Here is a 12,054-nt window from a genome sequence, read left to right on the forward strand (position 1 = left end):
AAATTATTTTTTAAAATTATTATGGAAATCTATCCAATCAAATAACAAAGATTTTTTGGTGCAATGATGATGACGTCACATACACCTCACATGGTCAATGGCGAAGTGTGGTCGTTGGCATTTCACCACATAAGAAAACAAAAAGGAAGCGTAAAATTGAATCATTTGGACATCAGAAAGAAAAAATCGCGAATCAAGAAGTCTTCAATAATTTTCTGGTATCCAGTAACTGCTTTTTAAGCAGGCGGGTTACGATTTATTCCCGCCATACGGTAAATTGCTAATCTGTTAGTAGAGTGTCACAAACATGGCATCGAATGGTGTAGACGGAGAAAGCAGTGCTGATCGAAATGTAGAAATATGGAAGATTAAGAAGCTTATAAAGAGTTTAGAAGCTGCGAGAGGGTAAGTTGATCACTCATTCTTATCTCTCGACGAAGATCTTAACAATCGACTGAAAGTTAGGCAAAATGGCATTTAATGGTCTTAATTTTTTAAAATTTTGACCTGTTTGACAGATATTTTCTTTAAAACGGAAAATACGACATATTTTTCATTTAAAATTTGTTCTATATTGTTTTAAATTGAGAGAAAAATTATGAATGTAAGATATGAATGAATTAAATTGAGTCAGAGTCACTCTGAAATACTGAGAATTTTTCACTTTGACTCGGCAACTTGGCAATGAATATCTTCTTGTGATTATTACTAATTAAACTTCTTCAATATTTCTAATGTATATCGATCAAAAGTCAGAATTGATTCTTTTGTTAATATAGAAACATATTTAAATGTTGCAATATTTATTTTACAGAAATGGTACGAGTATGATATCATTAATCATTCCACCAAAGGATCAAATCTCCCGAATTGCCAAAATGTTGGCCGATGAATTTGGAACAGCATCAAATATCAAGAGTCGTGTAAACCGTTTGTCAGTGCTGGGAGCTATTACATCTGTACAACAGAGGTTAAAGCTGTACAACAAAGGTAAAGAAGAAAGGGATATAAACATGATAAAACGTTGCTTTAGATAAAACAAACATTAAAAAAAATAGAGACAAGAAAATATCAACATACATGTGATATGTTCCCACTGTACATAAAATGTCACATATTTTTAACCCTATTCACGGGCTCACAGCGACAGTCTTCGCCAAATCTTTTTTTCAGTACATGCCCTTCGGGCAGGTTTAACCACTTATTACGCTAGCCCGAACAAATATTTACATGCCCAGAATTTTATCAAGTAATTTTATTCTTATTTGCCTTTTCATGCCAAGGAAATGATCCGAAATCCATTTCTATAGATCTATTGTCTCGCCATTAATATTGTTTTCAACCTGTACACTTTTTGTGTCTCCTTTGCAAAAGAGTTCCTTGGAAGTCACGTATTGTTTTCAATGTGTATACTTCTTGTGTCTCCTTTGCAAAAGAGTTCTTTGGAAATCGCGGTAGAATAAACTATCGTTAATATTTTATTTGGTGCTCCACTTTAGATGAAAAATCAGACTTTCAAGTACATTTAATGTTATTGGTATTATTTAAGTTGATAATACGGAGGCTTAGGCCTCAGAATTTACATGCCCTTCGGGCATGTAAGTATGCAATTTCCACATGCCCGCTTCCAATTTTACCAGGTCCCGGGCTTCGGACTCCCGGGATTTGTCGAAGACTGCAGTGGTACACAAAAATTCACGGGAAATTTAAATATGTGCCATATTTTGAATTGTTTACCAGAAACCGCCATTTTTCTTTACTTCTTGCTCTTGCAACATCGAGAATCTCATTTGATGCGTGACCTACTCCGATTGATTAATGTAAACAAAACAATCATGATGGAAGGTGTGAAACATTCCCGCGATTATTACATTGTAATTACAACGTACCAGAGCTTTTTGTTAGGCTGAATATTTTTTATAAGATCCTTATGAAGGGGTTTTCAACAGTAATTGTTAAAATAAAAGACATTTCAAAGAGAAAATGGCAAGAATCAGAGCAACTTTGTGACAGCAACACGAAAGTTAATCCATGACTTTTTTTGCACTGCTTAGGCATAAGTATTGTCCATTCTAACACAGAATAAGAGAAATGCTTTTAGTATCATTTTTAAAAAAAATGCAGATGACTGCAGACTATCAAACTCTTGCAGTATTAAACACTGTACATGTACTATGGAAGTTATTTTACTAAATTCAGCATTGACCGTGGTGAATTCTAAAAGCTGCAAAAGTTTCTTGAAATGAGTAATTACATATAATACTGCATGCAGTGGTACACTTGTTCGTTGATTTCAAATTTATTAATTAAAAATGAACCTCTTACATTGATTTTAGGTCCATATTTTGTACAGTTTTTTTGTACAGTTTTTTGATGAACGATGTACAGTATTTTCACCCAAATTCCAGTATTTTGAAAACCCCTGTACAGTATTTGGGTCTAAAAATTATCACCTGTAAATCTCAAGCAACTAGTGATATTAAGTTGTATTCATTATTTCAAGTTCATTAGAGTGACATGCAAGAGCGTATTCACTATTGAGAAGTTGATCATGATGGCTCGTTTTAATACTCCCCCTCAACTTCTCTATGAAGGCGTAGTAAAGGCAGTGCAGAAATCGACTAAATGAAGAACCAAACCGAACCCCACTTCGAATAGGCAAGACTGTAGCAACTGACTGATAATTATGAATACAGACCACTTTACTGAACACTTAAGAATTTACTGTGTTTGACAGTTTTAACTAGCTGGCTTCTTGCATGTGCCAATTAAAAGTGATGCGGAATACACAAAATCTCAGGGTTCTAAATAATGATTTTTCCACTTACATTTTATACTTTTAAGACCTGCAGATGGACTCACAAAAATAGTAAATGTTGTTGAATGTTGAAGTAAGGGCTATTAATGATAGCATATATGTCAGGATTTATAAGTACTTGTTCAGTGAATGAAAAAGCTACAATTTTTTAGTCTTTCGTGCAGTATTCTCCAGTTGAGAATATCTAGTACATTGTGTATTAAGAAACGGGGAATATTCCCTTTCCCATTAAAGGTGTTTCCCATGAATCACTCTGTGCTATAACAAGTAACACATAATACCTTGCTAAATCCCTAGATTGTTTATGTGATACCAGTATAAATGACATGAATTAGATAAAAATAATGAGACTGCATGAAATACTTAAACATTTTGCTCTCATTCATCTGAAAAAAAAATGGTCTAATTGAGAATGATGTGGCTCCTACAAAAATTGTGTAGACAAAGGACCATATGGCCCACTAATTACAACCCTGAAATTGGGCTACCACTGCCTGTCTACCTCTTTTCTGTCACCATGCAATGAAAAGAGATACTATATCTTGTTTTTGTTTGTTTGTTTGATTTTTTTTTTTACTTTAAAATCTAAAAGTGCTTTATTTTCAAGTTAATTGTTGACTTTATGTAGAATAGCTATCCTTAACCACATGTTATTATATGGTTATACTGCCCTCTTCAAAAGACCTAGTGGACATAGTGCTCCGCACGTGTTTGTCAACCAGTCAGATATCCAACCAATAATAGGGCTGTCACGAGTACCCGAAATAACCGGGAACCGCGGTCCAAGTTGTTCGGTTCGGTTCCGGTTCCATTTTTCCGGATTTCGGTTCGGGTCTGGTTTATATATTAGAGTCTGTTCAATACAAAAAATGGCGACGAAATCAAAGGAATGATGACGATAACAGTGATAAATAAACATCACAACTGAAATCTACTTCATTCCATGACAAAACACTTGTCACGGAAGTATTAGATAATTATCAAAACGAGCAGGAATGGTCAGGTTGTGGCTAATAGTAGGCCAAGTCACCGATGTCTAGACGTTCGCATGGTTAAGACTTGTTTTCAATGTAAATTTAATGTAACAAATAAAGATTTTTCAAGTTAAATTCATGAAATTAAGGTTTAAAATAGTTGTAAATACCCGACCCGAAAAACCCGGAACCGAACCGAAAATTTACAGAACCGACCCAACCTGAAAAATTTTGGAACCGTGACAGCCCTAACCAATAACTATGGGGACAGTCCTGTTTTCATTTTGGGGGGGGGGGGGGTTAAGAACAAAGTCCTGGTTATGAAAAGGGTTGGGGTATGATTGAAGCCAGAATACATAACAGTGTAATGGTTGCATCAAGGACAAACTTTGAAATTTGACTTCCAGTTATATTTGAATACTTCTTCCTTTTCAGTTCCACCCAATGGATTAGTGATATACTGTGGTACCATTGTAACAGATGAAGGCAAGGAGAAGAAAGTGAACATAGACTTTGAACCTTTCCGACCCATTAACACATCCCTGTATTTATGTGATAACAAATTCCACACAGAGGTCAGTGAACAATGCGGTGATATGCATGTTTGTCATCTTAGAGAGAGTTACTCTGCAATTTGTACAGACTGCATGTCTGCAGCAAATAAGACCTATTTATATCTATCTTTACTTATAAATCAGTTTATCTGTTTACGTAAAAAAGTATGCTACATGACAGTGTTTTCAATAAGAGCTGGCAACTGGCAAAATTAACCGCCTGTACAAGAAATTTTGCCGGCTACGAAATTTCCGTCTTTGCGATTTTGCCGGGGTTGGTATGTGAAATCTGTAGATTTATATACACTATATACATGATCTAGAGTAACTTCCCTTAAGTGCTCTGCCCTGGACCGGCTGGGGGCTTGAGGCGGCCCCCAGACCTCTCGCCAAGATTGGTTTCCTGCTATTCCAAATATATTTCCTTCTATTGAAAATCTTATTGAAAACACTGCATGAACACAGCAGTAAACATCATTACATCTTGAGATACATCCTTGTTTTACATATATATTTCGATAGATAATGATAAAAACATTTTTTCTTGTTATTGTTCTTCTTTCCTCAGACTTTCTCCTTTCTGTTGTAGGCATTGACGGCTTTGTTAGCAGATGACAACAAATTTGGTTTTATTGTGATGGATGGTAATGGAGCTTTGTTTGGAACTTTATCAGGAAACACAAGAGAAGTCCTACACAAATTCACAGTTGATTTACCCAAAAAGCACGGTAAAAATTTTATCTAGTTCAGGTTCCATGGATGAGCCCCTCATGGAAATATATGGAGTCATTAAAAATGATATGGATTATTTATGGAGGAAATGTCAATTTGATAAGAGAAAAAAGAGTGCTTGCTTACTTCGTTGACTTCAGAAACAGGTTTGAATGTTCCATTACTGTTTTCAATATTTCAGGGAGAGGAGGTCAGTCTGCTCTGCGTTTTGCTCGTTTACGTATGGAAAAACGTCACAACTATGTCAGGAAGGTTGCCGAAGTTGCCGTACAGCTGTTCATTACCAACGACAAGCCAAACATTGCCGGGCTAGTATTAGCCGGATCAGCTGATTTCAAAACAGAACTCAGTCAATCAGACATGTTTGATCCAGTAAGTTTTTCTGGTCTTTTGACTATCAAGGATTTAAATTTTTCAAATAATTTAGTAAGAGAGTGATACAAGATAAGGTACTGTTGCAGGATAAACTTGTACCATGCAGTTGATGTAAAATGCTTCAGATTTCAAATCACAGTATATGAGAAGTTTAATATAATAATGTTACTTCACACAGAGATTACAAGCCAAGATCATCAAGATTGTCGATGTATCTTATGGTGGAGAAAATGGTTTTAATCAGGCCATTGAACTAGCAACAGATTCCCTCGCAAATGTGAAATTCATTCAAGAAAAGAAACTTATAGGTATGGAACCCATTGTGGAGAATTGTAAATTACTTGTTAGAACAATTTACTGGTGATATGAAAAGTAAAATCTTAAAAAGATCATTCAAGTTTTAGCCAATCATGATTGTTTGTAGGTCGTTACTTTGATGAGATCTCACAAGACACGGGGAAATACTGTTTTGGAGTGGATGATACTCTGAAGGCATTAGAAATGGGAGCTGTGGACATTCTAATTGTCTGGGAGAATTTAGACGTCACAAGATATGTGCTGAAGAACCATGCTACAGATGGTAAGATTAAAGGCCAGTTTAACTCTAGATATGCTGCTCCCCAATTTAGAATGAGAAAAACTTTACTTTTGACATCCTTGTCTGTCTCTCTCTCTGGTGCAAGCAGCATCTTAGCCACAGGAAAGCAATTTTTGATTGGAAGGATTTCAGAGTTTATCCATTAGCTCTCAATGACTGAAAGGTGTGTCATGATTCAGCAATTTTTTTCTACTCATTGGGAAAGGGTCCGGTACCGGTTCATTTGGGAAAAATAGCATAGAAGCAGAACAGAGGAGAATTTTCTGTCATTTAATCAAATGAAACGTATTTTGTTTTTTATTCCAACGTCATTACCTATTACTCTGTGTTTTAAAGAATAAACAACAAGTATTTATTGTTTTTCATATCAATGTCCCTTGTTTTCGCATTTTCATGCTTTCAATTTGTCAAAATGTATGACACTACACTGTTTACACCACAGGTCCCACCATATTAGGACTAATCTCTACTTTCGATTTATGCAGAAGTGAAACAATTTATTTGCCAACTTGTGTAATGTTTCATATAAAAAGAAATACGATGTCATTGTAGTCTGTTGCTTGGCAGTTGAATTGGGGGATTTTTAGTCTCAAAATTGGGAAAAATTAACGTTTTGTGGCATTGGGAATGGTACCTTTTATTGGTACCAGTTATATAAGGAAATAAAACTCTGTGATTTATGCTCCTGACCTAGGTTATGTTGGCAGTGTCAAGGTTATTGGGTTAATAAAATTGTTTTTTCTAGTCTCTCGTAGGCCATAACATAGTATTAGGCATCTTTAAATTGAATTTAAACTACAATTAATTTTGGTGCACATGACATAAAGATATCAAGGTACTAAATCAAGGTTAAGTCACCAATGTCATTCAGTCATGACTAGGGATATGTGTTGGAAAGAGGGAGGGAGATATTTTCTCAAAGGAAGTAACATCTTATTCATTTTGTGTTGAGTCCATGAAAATATGTGCAAATTACATGCATTTTCTTTAGCAATAAAAGCAAAAACAATTTTTCCAAAGTTTTCAGTAGAAAATTCAAGATTGCTACACCTCCAAAGAAATCATTTACAAAAACTTTTTTTATTTTTTGCAGTTGAGAATATTCTTTTCCTTCGGCCAGAGCAGGAGAAAGACAAAACCCATTTTATAGATAAAGATGTAAGTGTTTATTAGCAATTAATAAGATAGTATTATACACCTGAAATATGTTGTTAATTTTCTTTACCTTTAAAACTAATCATATATTCTTAAAGCTGCTAAATAATTTATCATTTCTAAAAATGTTACAAAATTGTGAAGGCAAATTGTAGAAATCTAATGTAATACAAAGAATATTGTTTGTGTCAGATTATGAGGAAGTTGTAATTCTTCAGTATTATTATTAAAGTGAAATCAGCACATATACACCATGGAATTAGAGGCAAGATTTAAAAATACTGGATGAAAAATTTGGCTGCCAACTTGTAAATAAATTTCTTCCAATCAGGATCAGCATAGTTTTTGAGATCATATAACACCTATTTTTTTAAACAGAAATGTAGGTGTATATTTGCAGGTAAATGATATGATTAATTTTTCTGCAGACTGGTGTAGAATTGGAATTGGCAGAGCAGATGCCTTTATTAGAGTGGTTTGCGAATAACTACAAGAATTTTGGTGAGTATCCTTGGACAATCTTGTGTACTTTCAATTTGTATAAGGTTCATTTGTGATTTTAATGAACTGAGATTGCTTTATGGATAATAATATTGATATGTTTTCTCCTGTGACAGGTGCCACCTTAGAAATCATTACCGACAAGTCGCAAGAAGGAGCGCAGTTTGTACGAGGATTTGGTGGAATTGGAGGTCAGACATATCATAGTACTACTATTGATAATAAAGTTGGCAGATTTTTCTTGCAAATTGTCATCAAATGTAATACTGTATACTGAGAAATTTTCGCCCCCGTTTAATTTTCACCCTACTCTCAATTGGGCGAATTTAAAACGGGGCGAATTCAAAGAACACTGTAGAATATGTTAAACAGAATTGTGACTGGGTGAATTTAAAATGGGGCAAAATTGTTTGCAAGAATATAACCCTGAATACGGTATATTCCAACTCTTAAGTGCATGAATTTTGATGCAAAGTCTTATGCCGTCTTACTGAATCAAACCATTTGTAATTCTGTATTTATTTTAGCTGTTTAATGTGATTAGTTATTAGAACAGAATATTAATGAACCATATTTGTATATATTTGCAGGAATATTACGATATCAGATAGACTTTCAAGTGTTATCGGGCCAGGTTTTGGATGATCTGGATGATGATTTTGATCTAGATGACTATTGAAGGATTAGTCCATTTTCTTCAAGGAACCAAATTTTTCACAACCGACCGAACTCGCGCTCCAGTGGTGCAAGATGGGATATTGATTGTGGTTCAGTGAACGTTACATTACTGGCCTCACTAGGACGTCATTTTGTGACACTGCCTCTTGCTGATGAAAAATGCTTCAGAATTTTCCAGCTATGAATTTACTGTATTTATTTCAGGTCTTCTTTATAATTATTACTTATATAAAGAGATGCAAGTCATGTTTCACACTCATGAAAATGCAACTTTCATTGACCAGTGGCTAAGTGTGTTGTATTATTTTATTTTACCATTATTTAAGTTGTATGTTGAATTTATGTACATGTATGTTAATTTCGCAAAATATTTATATTCTAGAATTATTGATGTTAAAACGTTAGGGTATGTCAAATGTGTTATTAAGGAGAAATACATGTATGTGTATGAATACAGTGCTTAAATCGTTCAGTTTACCCCTTTCCATGGATTTTTTTTTCCCAAGTAAATTTTTTCTATGATAAGTCTCAGTCCTATTCTAAAAATGCACAATGTAGTGTAAAAATATGTATGCTGCAATATTTTATATCAATATGATACCAAGCTACCTTCATCGATTTTCAAGCACTTTGAGTATAAGATTTAACTATAAGGAAAAGTGAAATACATTTATTATAATTTATAAGGTTATAAATTAAATCAATAAGAAATGGACATTTATTAATGATTTTCCATGATGTTCTTATCCTCATTTGTGTTTAATGATTTTGTTTATTGAATGTTGAAAATATAATGCGTTTATGTTCCCACTGGCCTTCTGAAAGCATATCTATGTTCTTGATCTGAAGTTATTACATGAATGAATGGAGATTAGTATGTTTGTCTGTCATAATGTGTGCTTCATTCCATATGATGGACCTGTGCTGGTTAAGTTAAGATGACATTTTAAGAGGAATCTGAAATTTAATGATGCAATGTGCTTGTATGTACACTGTATCAACATGAATTACTATTAATCTTATTTGTTATACATCTGTTGATAATTTGTCAGTTTGAGATAATATATATTGTTATTTAAAGTGCTTTCTTCAAAACTGTTGATAATGCATTTTTGCAATTTACCAATTTAAATTTCAGTGTGTCAAAACCTTAAAATTTAATTCCCCCCTTTTTTAAAAAATAAAATCCAGCAGTGATGACTCTTCACACAATCTACCACTTTTATATTAGCAGTCAGAAACTAGACATGTCTTTGAGTTTTGATTCACTGGATATATGGTTTTGACATTTGATGCTTTTAACAGGTATTGTGATCTTGCTTTCAGATATTTTCATGCATTTATTTGAACTTCTGGTACACTTTCATATTTTACTCAATCCGAATGTTCAAGACCCCATATTAATAAAATTCCTGTAATATGAAATGAAGAAAGAAAAATTTTGTAATATATTATCTAGCAATTGGCATTATATCAAGTTTAAATCAAAATAATGAAGATATTTATCTGATTTCTTAGACTTGTAAACTATGTTGCTAAAACATTGATTCATTACAGATTTTGTACTACCTCATGTGTCTTATTAAGTTTTGACTTGAATTACAAAATGAATACAAGAAAGATATTGCATCTGCTGAGGAAATAATGAAGTGTTTTAAATACAATGGACATCTAGTTGTGTATTTTATGTCTTTGCTAATTGCTTTCTGAAATCAAGAGTATTGTCTGCTATGTTTAAAGAAAGGTCAAACTTGGGTACTTGGTACCCGGGTATTTTTTAAAGAAACACAGAATAAAACATGGTTGTCATGATTCGTTTCTTACATGTATTACAATATCTCGGTATTATCCCTTTGTAAAAGAGGAGCCGTTTATTGAATGTGTGCAGAACATTGATATGTACATACGATATTAAAAGTGATCAATCTTACTTCTAAGGTGATGGAGGAAAATGTAGGTTTTAAAAGGTCAAGACCATGGGCAGGTCATTTATGTACATGTATTATGTTACAAATTAAAGTTGTTTGGTAGCTGAAAGAAGAAACAATTCAGGAATCATGCAATGTAAACGTGAATTATAATATGTATCATTTGCTTTCTCGGTACCTGCCACAGAGATGAGGGGTGGATATGCTAGGTAGCAAAGGGCAGTGGTTGTGCAAACATAAAATTCAATGTTTGAGAAAAAATGAAGTAGAATTGTGAGGGGATACTTCCCTTTGTTTCTTAAGCATGTGAGAATTTCATAGGGATGTAAGATTATTTTAGATGTACACATCAACTTTATAGCACAAACTTTCAGAAATTCATGTAGTTTGAAGTAAGGGCCAAAGAAAAACGTGTACATGTATAGGGAAAACATAGCAAGTCAGAAGGGTCATGATTGGTGAAATCGGTAGTAGAACATTTTCCATTTTCATGCAGATTTGTTCAAATCTTGGCCCCCAAGGCTACACGAAGTGTACAATTTGTAAAGAAGCCTAAATGTACTGTAAAATAAAGTAACTAATAACCCTCTACTCTAAATTTCACTAAGAAAATTGCCACAATGACATCAATAAGAATAGCATTAAATTCACATGGAAAATAAAATGAAGTATGAAGCGGCACATGCTTACTTTCGCAGAAATGAATTTTGTGTCTGACCATGGTGTGAAGAAAATCTGACACGGTGATTAGAAGTAACTAATTATCGCAACATAAAATTAGAAATATGTGGTAAATATGAAAACATATTTGGTGTCATGCATAGAAAATTCATTTTAGACAAATATGAAGCGCTGCTTTATAAGTCAGAGTATCAAATGCATTAGTTATCTGTGCTTGTAAAAAATTCATCTATCAGGACTAGCTATCTTCCTTCAAAATATTTTTAAGGAAAATAAATTATTAAATATGAAAATTCTGAACATGGTACATGACAAAATACGGTACTTTTAAATTGTTTACAAAGAAATAGAAATAACTCAATTTGTAACATGTAAAAAAAAAAATCACTATTTTGGAAGTTATCTTTCTTACAATGTCATTACACCTTCAAATTAAAATAAAAAACCTGATTGTTGACTCAGGTGAGAACACGGAACGCACGGGTTATGGAATTTCTTGTACCGGAATTCACGTACGGAATCTGTGAGGAGTATGACCCCAGCCCCCACCCCCCCCCCCCCCCTCTTATTTGGTTGTCCCCTCACATTTTTAAATTTGCTGCTTTGGATCTGTGATCTTGAATTGCTACATCGGGGTAGTGTATTTATCACTAAGAATAATAGAGGGAGGGAGAGAGAGAAACTTGTGGCTCAAGATGAATATAATCCTCCAACAATTTATTTTAAATTAAAACTAGATGTTTTAATTTTTTTCAAATGGAATCTTATGAGAGGATGATTAAATTCCTCGATTAATTTCTAATCAAATTAAAAAAAAAAAAAAAACGGGGACGTTGGGATTTTGTGATTTGAGAGTCCTCTAGTTTTCAAAAAAAGCAAGACAAAACTTAATCTGTATGCAGATCTCATTTTTTTAATGGAATACACCAAGAAAAAGTTTGCCAAAAAATTACAAAGAATATTTTATTGAGACACGGGAAATTGAAAGTACATTCAAGATCCGTTTTCCAAGAATCTTCTTTTCTGAATTCATGGAAATGCAGGTTTTTTTTATACATGT

General features: G+C 33.6%; 1 protein-coding gene across 1 annotated transcript; it reads left to right on the top strand.

Moving 5' to 3' along the window:
- Nucleotides 1–79: 79 nt before the first annotated feature.
- On the top strand, nucleotides 80–10,197 carry LOC133202702 (eukaryotic peptide chain release factor subunit 1). Its single transcript, XM_061338560.1, has 11 exons — nucleotides 80–405; nucleotides 815–990; nucleotides 4,228–4,367; nucleotides 4,936–5,074; nucleotides 5,260–5,450; nucleotides 5,632–5,761; nucleotides 5,878–6,033; nucleotides 7,145–7,209; nucleotides 7,635–7,707; nucleotides 7,824–7,898; nucleotides 8,298–10,197. The coding sequence occupies exons 1-11, from the start codon at nucleotides 308–310 to the stop codon at nucleotides 8,384–8,386; spliced, it is 1,332 nt and encodes a 443-aa protein (XP_061194544.1). The 5' UTR covers nucleotides 80–307; the 3' UTR covers nucleotides 8,387–10,197.
- Nucleotides 10,198–12,054: the final 1,857 nt, after the last annotated feature.

This window comes from Saccostrea echinata, unplaced genomic scaffold (genome assembly GCF_033153115.1).
Source record: "Saccostrea echinata isolate AGI-Se365-2 ecotype Australia unplaced genomic scaffold, CSIRO_AGI_Sech_v1 ptg000047l, whole genome shotgun sequence".
Classification (NCBI taxonomy): domain Eukaryota; kingdom Metazoa; phylum Mollusca; class Bivalvia; order Ostreida; family Ostreidae; genus Saccostrea; species Saccostrea echinata.